Source organism: Sander lucioperca, chromosome 5, assembly GCF_008315115.2.
Source record: "Sander lucioperca isolate FBNREF2018 chromosome 5, SLUC_FBN_1.2, whole genome shotgun sequence".
NCBI classification, from domain to species: Eukaryota; Metazoa; Chordata; class Actinopteri; order Perciformes; family Percidae; genus Sander; species Sander lucioperca.
Genome location: NC_050177.1, coordinates 30,752,566 through 30,769,530, shown reverse-complemented (window position 1 = coordinate 30,769,530; position 16,965 = coordinate 30,752,566). Strand labels below are relative to the sequence as shown.

The 16,965-nt window shown below is 39.5% G+C and overlaps 1 protein-coding gene across 1 annotated transcript in view; it reads left to right on the top strand.

Annotated features, from left to right (window-relative positions):
- Positions 1-4,012, top strand: part of LOC116034155 (receptor-interacting serine/threonine-protein kinase 3-like) — a 412,721-nt gene extending 408,709 nt beyond the window's left edge. Inside the window, exons 11-12 of the mRNA XM_036001631.1 lie at positions 478-524; positions 3,206-4,012. Coding sequence (XP_035857524.1) covers positions 478-524; positions 3,206-3,738 — 580 coding nt within the window. The 3' untranslated portion in view covers positions 3,739-4,012. The remainder of the gene's footprint in view (positions 1-477; positions 525-3,205) is intronic.
- The last annotated feature ends 12,953 nt before the right edge of the window (positions 4,013-16,965 follow it).

Here is a 16,965-nt window from a genome sequence, read left to right as displayed (position 1 = left end):
TGCAGAAATTTTACATATTGTACCTTTAAGTCAATGTTTTTTCTGGGGTAATTTAACCAACAGTATTGACAACAGATAAAGCCACCGTGTCTTGAGAAGCTCAAGCTTGTTAATTTATTGTTCACTTTTAACTCACTTTACATCACCTTTACTATCTCTTTTTCCTCTCGCTTCTCCTTACAGCCGCACTCATACGCTACTCTCCGTTACCGCTCGCTGTCCTCGCGCAACCACACAGGCACTGACATCACTCACTTAAGACACCCTGCCATTCTCCTTTTATCTTACGCTATACCGCGGTGATACGTTGCTTCTTCACCACAGTAAGAAAAAAAACTATACCGTCACAGTCTTAGTCATGGAGACAGTTGACTGAGATGAGTTTCTCTGTCTCTCTGACAAACACGGCTTCATGTTGAAAAGCAGTTAGGACTCATCTTGAGTAGAAAATCATTCTGTCTGTGTTTCTTCCTCCAGCGTGGACCATGGTGGAGAGCAGGGGTTAAGACTTCGTCTGATGAAGTGTAAGTGTGGATTTAATTTGATTAATGAAGACAAAACAGCACACAGTTTGTTTCTCTTTACTGTAAATACAAAGCTGATTGTTTTATTCAATGAAGCATTACTGACTACATGAGTCACCATTAAACTCTGCCCCTGAGCCCTATCTCCTAAAATTAATCAACCATAATGCCTATGTGCACATATCTGTTCTAATTTAATGGTAAGAAAACCTATTTCTAACATTCCAGTGCAAATGGAGATGCATATCCCAAAATGTTTGACTTTTTATATTTACAAAGTTTGTATTTTTACAACTTTATTGTTGTAGTTTGGACAACATACAATCGGTTTATGGATTCTGAAAGCTGAAGATCTAATGTTTGTAAAACAGTATATGCAACAGTCACATCTTCTGCAAATAGAACATTATGAAAAAGTGAGTTTTCTTAACTCCACCATGGGTGGACTCTCAGGCTTTTAAACCTCATAGAAGTATAAAGAATAGTTTAGGAACAACAAAGAACAAAGAATAATAAGGAGGGTCACCAGGGTCTTGGAAAATGAAATTTCTTTATTTCATATTTAATTGTACATTAAAACAGGAATTAAAAAATTGGTTTTTAAAATCATTAATTAATCCATTATTTAGCCGGAAACGTTGAGCTCTATAATGTTCTGACGGAAAACAGTAACTGTGAAATATAAAGTCTACTCATGCTTTGTTTGGGGTTTAAGAACACAACAGGAAGTTACACACATGAGCTGTTTCAGTGACACTCCCACTGTGGAGAATCACCGGATCGCCTCGTTTCTTAATGAAGAAGAAAACAGCCGAGTAGAGTCAACGAGCTGGATTGATGAAACCGCTGCAGGCAAGGTTCACCAGGCAATCGTCTGTGTGGCTCTCAGGTCTGGTGGAGTCCCTCCTTATACAAGGCAGTAGTCACAGCAGCTAATTAACACTGTCCTCCATAGGGCTGCACTATATATGTTTCTTTAACCTCATCTGGATATCAAATGCTGCAATAAACACACAGTGAAAGACACTCAGAGATTTTTTGAGATAGTTGGAAGAAAAGATCAGTAGAAAACTTTAACACTTTAAAATGTAACTGCCACTAAAGTCGTAATTGCAATATTCAACAACGTTATGGCATATTTTCTTCATACTGGCAGCCCTAGTCCATAGGCAGTGCCAGGGGGGGCTTGGGGCTGCTGTATCTACCCCTAGAATTCCCTTAGTAAATAGTGTAATTTATTTTTGAAAAATGAATAAATACATTAATAAAACAAACCGATTATTTTCAGACTAAAAAACATAAATCCAATTTACACAGAAGAAGAAGAACGTGATATTTGGTAGCCGTTAGGATTAGTGAAGTGAGTGTAACTTTAGTAATGGTGCAGCTAACCTGCCTGAACTTCACTTCAAACTACGGGATAACAAGTTACCAAACTGAGAGTTGAACACGACTGTTAGCTGCAACAATGATACTTGTGCCAAAACTTTAAAAGTCCATTAGTCTCCAAACATCAGTCAGCTGGACATTAAAGTTAGTTTTTCTCTCCTCTGCTGACTGCATGTTTCTCCCTCCAACGTGCTCTACATGTCCTCTCTGACTTCCTCCTTTCTTTTCTACTCCCCAACAAAGTCATCTGATTGGCTAGGAGTGGAGCTATACAGGAAATAATTCACTTAGATTACTCCACTGAAAATACATCACACTTCACTTCCAAACAAAGGATTATGGGAAAAGTATTTTTCATTGTATTCACCCAGTTATGAACTGAAATACCATTTATTCATGTAGTTAACTGTATAAAATAAACACTTTATTTATATTTATTTAACAGTATTTATGATTTTTTGATTTTCTTGCCTGAAGTATGAAGATAAATTTCTCTTATGAGATAAGTTTCTGTTTTTGTGGCTGGAAAGATGTTAGGATTTAATGAATTAATTTAAAATCCACAAACAGAACAAACTGAACACGTTGATCCAACAGAACTAATAAATACATAAATACATGAATCAACAGTCGAGCCAACAGAAAGCTAACTTTGTTTCTTTATTTTTTATTCACACATAAGTTGTTGTGTTCAAGTAGCCTTCAGTTTTCTTCTCTGGATGATTTTAATAAATAAAATTGAAAAAGACTCACAGTTCATAAACACAACACAGCATAATTAATGTCACAAAGATGTTTAAAATGTGAATAAAGTGAGTTGAGGTAGATTTATCTTCCAGTTCCTCCCTGATGGAGACCTGGTATCAGATATACGACACAGACACAAACATACCATAAAAACTAATTTTTCATACATAAACTGGTATTTCTATAAAGTGAACATCAGCTAATATCAGTTTTAGAAAGCAGATGGTTCAGAGCTGCTTTGTGCTGCAGTAGAAAAAGATGTGACAGTTTTATTAGTGAGACTTAATTCAGTTCATGTTTCTAGATTTGGATCATCAGCTGTCATCATCGGGTCAACACGAGGACAAGAAGCTGAACATTGTTGACATGTTGACTCTCATGTTCACTAACTGTTCATGTTGTTAGAACTGGATTGTTAAACATCACTCACAGCTGAATATGAAATGAACATTTGAATGATTTTCTTTCAGTTATTGTCAGTAAAGTTGTTAATAAATCATCAGATGATAACCTGCAGCTGTATTGTGTCTTGTTCTCTCCATCAGATGTCTGTGAACTGGAACTGGACACAAACACAGTACACAGATACCTCAAACTGTCTCACAACAACAGGAAGGTGACAGATGTGGGAGAGGATCAGTCATATCCTGATCATCCAGACAGATTTGACTACTGGGGTCAGTTGCTGTGTAGAAATGGTCTGACTGGTCGCTGTTACTGGGAGGTCGAGAGGAGAGGAGTGGGTAATATATCAGTGAGTTACAGAGGAATCAGAAGGAGAGGACGCAGTGATGACTGTAGGTTTGGATGGAATGATCATTCCTGGTGTCTGGAGTGCTCTGATGATGGTTACTCTGTCTGGCACAATAAGAGAGGAACATCCATCTCCTCCTCCTCTGTCTCTAACAGAGTAGCAGTGTATGTGGACTGTCCTGCTGGCTCTCTGTCCTTCTACACATTCTCCTTTGACTCACTGATCCTCCTCCACACCTTCAACACCACATTCACTCAACCTCTTTATCCTGCTTTTGGGTTCGGCCATGGTGCCTCAGTGTGTCTGAGTCCTCTGCAGGACTGAGAGTCTCTCCTGTGGACAGAAACACTGACTGAAGATCAGCTGCTGAAATCAAAGTTCAGTCTGTTCACCATCACACACACTCTGCACTGTGAAGCAGATCTGAGACTCAAACACAAAAACATTCATCTGATTTCATCTCTGGGATGATCAACATTTGAACTGTTGGACTAAAAACACTTCATGATCTGTAACATCTAAAAAATAATCAACTGTTATTGGTTACTGTGGTATATTGACATTCTATAACTTTCTATACACTTTGACTTAAGAGTTGGTATAAGCAGGATGCATGAACTTTACTCTACATTCACTGAGAACATCTGGAAATTGTTAACATGAGCAGAGGTCCCCCCAAGACAGAAGAGACCTTTTTTTGCCAGATAACAGGCATTGATTGGTCAGTTCTGTGGTCGAATCATATACTCACACATATCACATCCTATGTTGATACAATGCATAGGATATATACGTTGTTCACACAAAGAAAAGGCAGAGCGGCAAATTTTGAGGTTTGGGTTGGTCGTTCTCCAAGCTCTCTGCAGGAGTTTGTAAAATTGATGCTGAATCTTTGCTTGTAATAAACCTTTTTATAATCAAGAACAGTGTCGGCGGATTCCTCTTCATACAGCATCACAGCATTACTATTTAACACACCACATTACTATTATGTCCTTTATATTTTGAATCATTTTGTAATATATTTAAAATTTGGGAAAACAAATGTTTGAAATGAATGTGCGATAGCTCTGCTTTTATGTTTGTATTTCTGTTAATTATATTTTAGTTTTGTCACTTTAGTTACAGTTTTGTTTGATTTGGTCTCAACCTGAGGCAGATTATTGGGATGAATAATACGTGAACATGACGTCCGTGGGAGCAGTTGAAACGTTACGTCCACAATTTAGCTGGAAAACTGCGTGTAACTGGATTAATTTGCTCTTTAAAACGATATTTCAACTAGTAGAAAGTTCTGGGTGGGCAATAATCTGTCAGATATGACCCTCATTCATTAAATGAAGTCATCTTCTCTTCAGAAACAACCGTTCAAACACAAGCTAGGAGCTACAATCACTTTTTGGCAAGTGGAAACGTGCATTTTATGGATGTATTGCTTCTTAAAGAATGTATTTAAACTGGTTTAGTTCTTGTTGGCTATAATCTGTCAGATATAATTGAAATCCAGTATTTTTGAGGCAGAAACAACCTTTCAGTGTGAAGGCAGGGGCTGCGATCACTTTTTGGCAGAACAGCAGAAGCGCGTGTCCCCCCCTCCCGCTCCAGGTGACTGATGGACGGACAGGTGCTGCTGTCGGTTCACTTTCCTTCTTCAGTTGTCGGATGGAAAGTTGGAGATGTTTCCAATCAGCAGAAATCAGCTGGGACAGCCAACCAACACACAAACTGGGAGTACAACCACTTTAATTAATGTTGACTTTGTGAATATTATATCTGAACTTTTAGCTTCAGTCTTCATCACAGACTCCAGCAGTTTTGGACAGTACCGAAGCCAAGTGAATGTAAAATCAATCTGAGCATCACAACTAACTGCTTTAGACACAGGTATGGTAATAATAATGCTCCAAAATGCTGTCAAATTGCATTTTCTTTTTTTTTTAAATGGTCACATTTTCTTAAGGGGAGGACCTCTAAACCTCCTGCCAAATATGGTCACCCAAGTCTTTTCACCAACCTGAGGAAAAGTGCCCAGTGTTGTTAAACAGGAGGAATGTGAGCTAGAACAACAGCCTGTCAACTGCTACTGTTGATTCTGCATCAAGCTGCACAGTTTGGACATGTGCAGCTAACTGACTGCAGCTGGAACATCTGGTGGAGCATCACAGCTGTCTAAAAACAAGAACAGATGTTAATGACTGCTACACTTGATTATATCAATAATTCATTATCAATTAGCCTTGTGTGATGACAAAAACAAAAGTTTCTAAATGTCTGACTTGTTTTCATTCCTGCAGAATGACTCCTCAACAATAACTCCCATCCCAATACTGACCTTACTTCCTTCACCTTTTAATGGTTCTGCTATTACCTTCTGCTTTGGTAGCACTAGGGTCACAACCTTTCTGCCTAATGTTCACTTTTTCAAATTGAATAAATAATCAACAGGGCACCACCCTAAACTCAAGGACCAATAACTGAACTGTGGATGCAGTCTCTTAAGGATGCAGCTATTAAATGTCTTAATTAATGAATCTCATATTTACTAAGTGAACACTGAAGGAGTGAATATGAGCACTGACCTGCACAACCAGACACCTGCTCTTTAAAGTGTAATAGAATTTATTTAACTTCAGCAACACCGATTTAATAAACAATAATCCTTTTTTCATACTCCACTACATGTGTGTGTGTGTGTGTGTGTGTGTGTGTGTGTGTGTGTGTGTGTGTGTGTGTGTGTCAACTCATGAAAGTGTCTGAAGTCTCTAATGTTTATTCTGTACTGCAGTAAAAGTAATAATACACACTGTCAAAGCCTACTGCATTAGTACAAGTTAAAGTTCTACTTTGAAGATATTACTGAGTTAAAAGTACTCAAGTATTATCAGCTAAATGTACTTAGTTTATCAAAGTAAAAGTACAGAAGTATTATCAGCTAAAGTCATTATTTCCACTTCCCTTCTTCCACTTCCCCTCAGCCCTTTTTTTACAGTTACTGGTAACAGGATACATCACAAGGAGGCCACTTGGAGAGTGAACAGCAGAGAGTTAATGTTGCTGATCTTTAGCTCATTAGATGCCCAGTTAGCTCCATCTAGTGGACAGATAGTAGAACTCCATCATCTGATGTGTGACAGCTTAAATCATCAGTGAAAAACGAAGGATGTGTCAGAACTTGTCGGACATCTTAGATCCACCTGGGCGTCATGCATTGTATTCAAACCACAGCCATCTTCCAACTACTGAGACAGACTTGGTTTGTGTGTGCCTGAAGGAAAGAGCAGCTGATTCACTGTTTTCTACAGTATTTGTGACATGTTAGAGAGGAATAAGAGACTAATATGTCCTGTGAGGAAAAGTTTGTTATAGTGACAGAGTGTATGTCTCCCAGCAGGTGTGGACTCTGCTATGAGTCAGTGTGAGGACAGAGAGGAGGGAGCCCCTCCCTCTAAAACCACTCTGTGTGGGGACCATGACAGCCAGACCAAAGCTCAGAGGTGAGATGATGATAGACTCTTCTCCATGTTAGAGCTCAGCACTCACATTACTCCACCATCATGATTCACACTGAATATATACAGTATGTATATAATATCAAATACTACCGTGATTAGTCAACAAAGAGACGACTGATGAAAGATACAGCACTTAAGCACTTTAGCGTTTAACACCAAATTCATTTGGTCTCCCAAATCCTGGCTTTTTGTGAACAAGTTTGTTTATTTTAGTCTTTTACTGTTATTGTGTCCTATCAATTTATTGTGTTGGAACTTTATTTTAACACCAACCTTCCAAGGATGTAATTAGCCACCTGCTGTAATCCTGCATTTTAACATAAATGTTCATCAATATGCTCTGTCCCTATTCTAAATTAATGAATCTCAAATCTCAGATTACATTTTGATGAACCGTTACTCATTTCCTGTCTTTGTTTGTATCAGCATGCAGCAGGAGAAACCTGGACCTGAACCCAGCTGTGTGTCCATGAAGAGTAAGAGGAAGAGGTCTAAGGATCGTCCTAATAACTTTAAGTTTGGAAAAGGTGCTGCTAATGAAAGGTAAGAATTTAAAAGTGAACTTTGTTAATATGAAGCTCTGTCAGAGCTTCATAGTCATGGTTCAGCGATGCCACATAATGTGGTTTTAATCTGATGCCCAGTGATACCAGAACCGGAACCACCAGCCAGCTCTGAACTGCCAAACACCTTTCTTACAACAGCTGAAAGTTCATCTGTTTTCAGGAATATGAAGAGTTGATTCATTGCAACAAGAAAAGATTTAAAAGATCATAATACATCTTTGGGCTTATCAAGTCCAAGTGAAATCACAAGTCATTGTTGTTAATTTTTTGATTTTGTGAACTTGAGTCTTAAGTCATCAGACTCAAGTTGAGTCAAAGTGATATGAGATTCTGCTTCAGAGTGCAGCACTAAGAAAAGTTCACATGTTCACAACATGATCTACTCTGAGACAGATCCATTTATAGTATTTATCCTGACACTCAATTCTCAAAATGAGACATATATCATTATTGATATGATGATAAAACAGAGCAAATGAATTAATGTAACTAGTTAAAAGTATTATTTTCATGTTAAACTACTTTTCATTAGTCTGCAGCAAAGACCTGAACCAGGACCTGAACCCAGCTGTGTGTCCATGAAGAGTGAGTGGTCTATGGATCATATTGATGAATTTAAAGTTGGACAAGCTGCTGATGGAATGTAAGAATTTAAAAGTGAACTTTGTTATTATCTAATTCTCAGAGCTTCATAATCGAGGTGGACAATGCCACAAAATGTGGTTTTGATCTGCTGCATAGTGATACCAGGACCATAACATCCAGCAAGATACTGATATTTTTAATTAATAACAGCCAATTTACTGACGCACAGTGGAGAGCCATGTATCCTGAGTTCTGAGGTTATCGCTGCACACCAGTGGTGGGACAATCATTGATTTACAAATCAGATGTAAAAATCTCGCAGTGACCCTTTGGGGGCACCATAAAAAACAACTGAAACAAGAAGTTATAATACATTTTTGTACTTGTTGGCTGAGAAGGAAGAAGCAGTAAAGTTTTGAGTTTGATCATGAGTCCAATAAAATCTGATAGATGAGAAGGCGATGACATTCTGATTGAAGACATACCTGATACCATATCGGAACACTTTTGTAAGCTGTGTGCAGATTTGAGTAACTGAAAGACAGTAAACTTGATGTTTTCTCCAGAGTTCAATAGGAGAGTACTCCTGTTGAAATGCTAAACTGCCATTCAAGGATAGCAGGCCTTCAGACTAATGATTCACGTGTGTTCTTTAAATGAAATGTTTAGTTTATCATTCTGTTCTAGCTGCTGGAAGAGAACATCATCACTTTTGTAAAAAACGAGCTGAAGAAGTTTCAGAAGGTTCTGAGTCCAGATTACCCAGAATGCTTAGCGAGTCAGAGGGAGGATAAAGATGTGTTGGACGGTGAGGATGAACAGCAGAGGACGAGCAGCAGAGAGGCATTTCTGAAGATCACACTGCACTTCCTGAGGAGAATGAAGCAGGAGGAGCTGAATGACTGTCTGCAGAGCAGTAAGAGTATTTTAACAGATTTATCATGATGGAAAGAGGAAATGGAGGCAAAATGTGAGAAGTGTATATTTCCAAACTATGCTGTAACTAAACTGCACACATTTGCATCAGATCAAGGGTTGTTTTTCTTAAAACTGATACAGCCTTAAATGTTTAGATTCTCTGATTTAATTTGTTATTTGTTTTGTCAAGTTGTTCAGAAACTTGTGTTGCAGTGTGCCGCCCTAAATTCAAGTGCAACCTGGAGAAGAAGTTCCAGTGTGTGTTTGAGGGGATTGCAAAAGAAGGAAACCCAACCCTTCTGAATAAGATCTACACGGCAATCAATATCAGAGATGAAGGGACTGCAGATTAATGATGAACATGAGGTCAGACAGATTGAAACATCATCCAGGAAACCAAACAGACCAGAAACAACAATCAGACAAGAAGACATCTTTAAAACCCCACCTGGAAGAGATGAACTAATCAGAACAGTGATGACAAAGGGAGTGGCTGGCATTGGGAAAACAGTCGTAACACAGAAGTTCACTCTGGACTGGGCTGATGGAAAGGCCAACCAGGACATCCAGTTCATATTTCCATTTACTTTCAGAGAGCTGAATGTGCTGGAAGAGAAAACGTACAGCTTGGTGGAACTTGTTCATCACTTCTATAGTGAAACCAAAGAAGCAGGAATCTGCAGGTTTGAAGAGTTCCAGGTTGTGTTCATCTTTGACGGTCTGGATGAGTGTCGACTTCCTCTGGAATTCCACAACACGGAGACCCTGACTGATGTTACAGAGTCCACCTCAGTGGATGTGCTGATGACAAACCTCATCAGAGGGAATCTGCTTCCCTCTGCTCGCCTCTGGATAACCACACGACCTGCAGCAGCCAGTCAGATCCCTGCTGAGTGTGTTGACATGATGACAGAGATCAGAGGGTTCACTGTCCCACAGAAGGAGAAGTACTTAAGTAAGAGATACAGATACATGAAGCAGGCAAGCAGAATCATCTCCCACATCAAGACATCACGAAGCCTCCACATCATGTGCCACATCCCAATCTTCTGCTGGATCACTGCTACAGTTCTGGATGAGTTATTGAAAACCAGAGAGGGAGGAGAGCTGCCCGAGACCCTGACTGAGATGTACATCCACTTCCTGGTGGTTCAGTCCAAACTGAAGAACATCAAATACAGTGGAGGAGCTGGGACTCAAACGGGAATAAAAAGATGAAGAAGATGATTGAGTCTCTGGGAAAACTGGCTTTTGAGCAGCTGCAGAAAGGCAACTTGATCTTCTATGAATCAGACCTGACAGAGTGTGGCATCAATATCAGAGCAGCCTCAGTGTACTCAGGAATGTTCACACAGATCTTTAAAGAGGAGAGTGGACTTTATCAGAACAAGGTGTTCTGCTTCATCCATCTGAGTGTTCAGGAGTTTCTGGCTGCTCTTCATGTCCATCTGACATTCATCAACTCTGGAGTCAATCTGCTGTCAGAAGAACAATCAACATCAACATGTTTCTACCAGAGTGCTGTGGACAAGGCGTTACAGAGTCCAAATGGACACCTGGACCTGTTTCTCCGCTTCCTCCTGGGTCTTTCACTGCAGACCAATCAGAAACACCTACAAGGTCTGATGACATACGGAGGAAGTAGCTCACAGACCTATCAGGAAACAGTTGAGTACATCAAGACTAAGATCAGTGAGAATCTGTCTTCAGAGAGAAGCATCAATCTGTTCCACTGTCTGAATGAACTGAATGATCGTTCTCTAGTGGAGGAGATCCAACAGGCCCTGAGTTCAGGAAGTCTCTCCATAGATAAACTGTCTCATGCTCAGTGGTCAGCTCTGGTCTTCATCTTACTGTCATCAGAAAAAGATCTGGATGTGTTTGACCTGAAGAAATACTCTGCTTCAGAGGAGGCTATTGTGAAGCTGCTGCCAGTGGTCAAAGCCTCCAACAAAGCTCTGTACGTGCACACAGAACTATCCAGATTAAATTAAATTTTTCTTTAATTATAATTTGTTTTGTTTGTTTGTATATGTGTTCTTATCTGTTGTTGATTCCTCTTCAGACTGAGTGGCTGTAACCTGTCAGAGAGAAGATGTGAAGCTCTGTCCTCAGTTGTCAGCTCCCAGTCCTCTAGTCTGAGAGAGCTGGACCTGAGTAACAACGACCTACAGGATTCAGGAGTGAAGCATCTGTCCTGTGGATTGGAGCGTCCACACTGCAGACTGGAAAGTCTCAGGTTGGTGCTCAGCAATTTGTGTTAAGTTGTTATTTTCTTCATATATTATTGGATGGCCTTTCTATTGAATCTCTTTTAGGGTGAGTGGCTGTACATTATCAGAGAGAAGATGTGAAGCTCTGCCCTCAGTTCTCAGCTCCCAGTACTGTAGTCTGAGAGAGCTGGACCTGAGTAACAACATCCTGCAGGATTCAGGAGTGGAGCTGGTGTCGGCTGGACTGAAGAGTCCACACTGCAGACTGGAAACTCTCAGGTTGGTGTTCACTTAATTAAAAAGTATCACCCTCTGAGCGGTTGTTTTCTTCATATGTTAATTATTGGATTGACATTTTATTGCATCCCTTTCAGACTGAGTGGCTGTGACCTTTCAGAGAGAAGCTGTGAAGCTCTGTCCTCAGTTCTCAGCTCTAAGTCCTCTAGTCTGAGAGAGCTGGACCTGAGTAACAATGACCTGCAGATTTCAGGAGTGAAGCTCGTGTCTCCTGGATTGAAGAGTCCACACTGCAGAATGGAAACTCTCAGGTTGGTGTTCAGTTAGGACTTAATTAACAATGCAAGGTAAATCAACATTGTGTAACATTAATATTTTTTTTTTTTAGATTTGTGTCCCTAGTTTCACAGTAATTTACTTTTACACTGCTGTCATAAATATCGATACCTCTACATGTGCATTTGTTATTACATGTAATCAAAATCTAGCGAGTCAACAACTCTGCTAACAGAGCCAAAGGTGCAACAACACAAGACATAGCAAGTCAGCTAATATTACTTAATAGTCCAATAACAAGAAGGCCAGCTCACTGTCCTGCCCTTTTTTATTTTGCGAAACTCTGCAAAAACTAAAAGCTAGTCAGAGTTGTCTGGTGGAAGCTCGGCTACTCTCTTCTGTTCTCTTTTTAGCTTACTTTACTCTTTTCAGCTTATCTTTGCTACACCCTGAGGAAGGCTCAAGCCGATGTGAAGGTACCCTTTGTGACAGTCTCACAGCATTGTGTATGTGGCTCTGCATCTGCACATGGGGAAACCATACCGAATCAGGATAGGCATGTTGACATCACAGACAGAGACATAGAAGCCCACAGCAGTTGACAGGAGTTCTGCTCTTTATTAGGGCCCGAGCACCTATTGTTTTTCATAAGATTATTATTATGATTTTTACCAATTCCTCGTCGCATTTATGAGGGGGTTAGCATGCACGAAAACTCACAAAAATTTGCACACGTCACAACTGGCGAAAATTGCAAAGTTCTGTAGTCATTGGGCTCGGGCGTTGCCAAGGGGCTCCATAGCGCCCCCTAACGTGCGCCTTAAATTGGACAAAAGTAATAAGTTAATATACCAACTTTTGAGGGAACATCGGTCTCATCCTCAAGTCCATGGTGCTATTTTTAGAAAAAATTACAAAATTTTATAATTTCCGAAATATTGGTTTTCGTGTAAAAATCTTCATTTTACGAACACTTGTTTGAGGACTTCAGGATGCACGAAAACTCTCAATATTTTGCAGCCATGTGCACAATAGTAAACTCTTTCATCTGAATTCACATTTAGGCTTGGGAGTGATATGGTTGCTCTATAGCGCCCCCTAATTGGTTTTAGCACTTGGGCACATTTTTGACGGCCTCAATATATATACGAAAACTCACAAAAATTGGCACCCACATAAACACCTGGGATCTTTGCAAGACTGTACAGCCATTTGGCCTAAACCTGTAAGTGGGCTCCATAGCGCCCCCTAATGCCTGGAAGGCCTTAACTTGGACATAATTGCTCCAATCTTCACCAGATTTAATACCCATATTGCTCTAATCATTGCAGACATATTTCCCATTTACCTTCATTAGCTCCGCCCAACCAGAAGGCGGCCATTTTTAATTATGCATTTTTCAGGTGTTTTACATTCTTTCAAACTCGTCCTAGACCGTGATTTCAATCTTCTTGAGTCTTTGCAGGTAGTATCTGTTGACCCTCATGACAAAAAGTTATCCAAAGAATTTTGATAATTTAAAAGATGTGGAAGTTACAGCAACTTCCTGTCTAAAGAGGAATTTGCGTTATCTTGGCAACAATTATTCTGATTGCCCCGAAACTTGACAAGGTTGTTCGTCATGGCTGGTTTAGCATCTGTGCCAAACTTGGCGTCAATTGGCCATTAGATGGCGCTGTTTTAATTGTTTTTAATTAATCAGCAAAATATTGATATATGGGAAACCTACTCTGTCTAACTACTCCTGGGGCGTGAGTCCGATCGGCACGAAAACTGGCATATAGACTCGGAGGACCCTCGTGACAAAAAGTTATCAAAAGAATTTTAATAGCTAAAACAATGCGCAAGTTACAGAGGACCAACTACCTGTAGGTGGGTGTCGAAACAGGAATGGTTGTATCTTACCAAGATTTATTCCGATTGAAACCAAACATGACACAGTTATTCGGCATAGGGGCTTGAGCATCCCTGCCAAATTTAGAGAGAACCGGAAATTAGATGGCGCTGTTAGAATTTTTCTTATTAATTAGCCACATCGTGATATATGGGCCTGGGCCGTGAGTCCAATCTGCACGAAAACTTGGATATAGACTCGGTGGACCCTCGTGACTAAAACAGCATGGATGTTTTTGTTTCAAAGTATGTATGCGTGTGGAAGCACCAGAGACACAAAATAACACCCCAAATCCCAGAAAAAGTGATTTTTTCATAATATGGGCACTTTAAGGGTGCCACGATTTCGATTTTAAATCGAAATCGACTGAAATTAAGTCACAATCTCGAATTTCGAATAAAAAAAGGGAATCGTCGATGCTGCCATTCCCCCATGTCACGTCCGGTCGGCTTGCCAAGTGAAAAAAAATACCATAGAAAAACAACCCAAGTGGATAAGGGAGCATCTGAAAGCATACCTCCTATGGGGAGATTCTGATGCTAACAAGCCATCACCCGCTGTTAGCATCCCATTGACTCCCATTCATTTTGGTGTCACTTTGACAGTGAATAACTTTACCTGAAGCGTTTAAAGACTCTATTTGTCCATTGTTTATTTCTAAAGAAAGACGACAATGTATAAAAGGCTCCATTACCTTGTATCTCACATTATGACCCCATAGCAGATGTTTTTGTAAAAATAGGTTAACGATTGTGTCATTACCACGCGACTTATTGTCGTATAGAAGTACTGCCGGCAAGAATGACGTAACAGGAGCGAGTCAGTTCATTCTCCCGGTTCAGTGACACTACTCAGGTTAATTAACTGGCTCTTTGGTCAGTTCGACTCAGTGCGAGTAAGTCAACCTCCTCTAATTTAGCTACAACCAGTCAAAAGATAGCATGGCAACTGCAGATGCAGGAGACCCATCGACAGAACTTGAAGTATTTTGGATTTCCAGTGAATTATGTTGACAACGTTCGCATTGTCGACAAAAAAGCCACAGTTTGCAAGCTCAGCTATGTGCGTGTACTATATTCTTCCACTGGCAGCACAACTAACATGGCAGTTATCTGTGTGGTATATGTTCAACTGTTCGGAAATAGTTTGTTAAGACACTTAATTGTTCAGTGAAGATATGGACATGGATGTTTTATTGTTTTTTGTTTGCTTAGTTGTAAACTCGAATGTCATCTTCTGTGATTATATTGCATAAAAGTCTGGTCAAAAAATGGCAAAGCAACCTGTGCTTTAAAAAATAAATAAATGTAAAAATCGAGAATCGAAACGTGACCTTGGAATCAAAACTTTAATCGACTCGAGTATAGACCATTTACGCAAAAACCGGAAATACGTCAAGGAAGTGTAAACCCATTTCTGGTGTATGCTTTGTTGACGGAGAAATGGCAGTTAGAGTGTTTTCGACTAGCTTGACTTGTCTTCCGAAGTTCACCAGCGCCGATGTGGTGAAGAGTGTGGAGATACATTCGTCCACTAAAGGGAACAAACTGGACAAGGGATATAAATTCTTCCACAAAGAGTTTATCCACAATTACCAAGGTAAGTAAAGAAGGAATTGCGATAGCTATCTTTAGCATTAGCAATATCACCGGTTATAACTCTGTTAACGTTAACTGTAAAGTAAGTAAATCTTAGCTAGGTGTTGTGAATTTGTAATATAAGGTATAACACATCGCAGTGAAGATGTCATTTGTATGTTTAAGTGAGATGGCATAAGATAACATAACAACCAGTAATTAGGTGAAGCTGTACTAGGTAAATGTGAAATGTTACTGACATTGTGTTGTGACCAGTGTTGTGAGTAACGCAGCGACAGGAAAAAAAAAAGCCGTATTATTTTCCTGTCGCTGTATTCGATGGTTGAGATGACTGTAGAGACAAATACATTTGCGAGATGGATATTATTTTCAGGAGTTATTACGCTGGAATTAATGTTGAGGCTTGCTACACGTAAATATCATTGCATTTTATCAGCCGTGGAGAGTAACTATGCCTGTAGTGGAATCGCTTCGAATGACGACCAAAAACGCTTGTCTTTTACTGTGACCATTTACTGTTCAATATGTTGCAGTTGTACAAACAAGAAAGTGAACAACTTGAGCCTGACGGACATGTTGCATCTCAGTAAGCTAGCAAGAGTAGGCTACACAACAGACAACTTCCGTGTAGCCTACTTCAAAATAAAAGCACTTCCTGTGACAGTTCGCAGTAAAACTAAATTACTGTTAAATGAGGTTGTGTAGGCTACCTTTTCACAAATCAGCTGTAAATCAAGTACTGTAAATAATGTTAATAGTGAGTTTTAATCACACTATAATTGAACATTTTTATTTGTATAGCTTTAGGTACTTTGCATATTTATATTAATTATACAAAATATGAATAATCTATGATGTATTAAAGTGGATAAAGACGAGACTTTATTGATCCGGTGGTGAAATTCACAAGCTAGCTGCCAAATCAAACTTCCCCTGTTATTTTGGTGAACGTAACTCAAAAGTAATGCAAAAGTAGTGTAACGCATTACAATTCAGAGACAGTAATATTGTAATATAACTAATTACTCTCAAATGACAGTAAATAGTAATCTATAATGTATTACATTTTGGAAGTCACTTGCCCAACACTGGTTGTGACTTAACATTAATGTTACGAAGTGAAGTTATGTATTTCTATGTGAGTTAACACGTAATGTTTTCTTGTTGCATGCGGTTATAGTATCAAATATACTCCAGGGACAGGTTGTAGTGAGAGGTAGATGCTTCAAATCAATGAGGAAGAGTGAAGAGCCTCACAAACTGGAGGTCTGACTATAAACAGAATGCTGGTTGGCAAAAGTTCAAAAAGTTGCCCGTTCTTGTGTGTTCACTCTTCTTGCTGCGGTTGCAGCACTTTCTTCACTTACTATTTCTTTACTGAAAGTAGGGTGACCAGACGTCCTGTTTTTCGATGACATGTCCTCTTTTTGATGCCTAAATAATGTAAATAATGCGTCCGGCCGGAATTTCAAAATCGTCCGGGATTTTGTTCTACCTTAGCAGGGGACATACTAGACTGAACTGCTGTGTCCCAGTACAATCTAAAGTCCAGGTTGAACTAAATTGCTCAATTCACCCCCCTCTTTTACAAACTCTAATCTTGCCACCCTACTGAGTTACTAAGTTACAGTTTCATGTTATTATGAACATTGATGTAACAGCATAAGTATGACTTAAGTGTAACCTATTTAATTTGTTACTGTGTCTAGATATCACTGGCAGCAGAAAGTGCCAACCTGAAAGCTTTCTCCT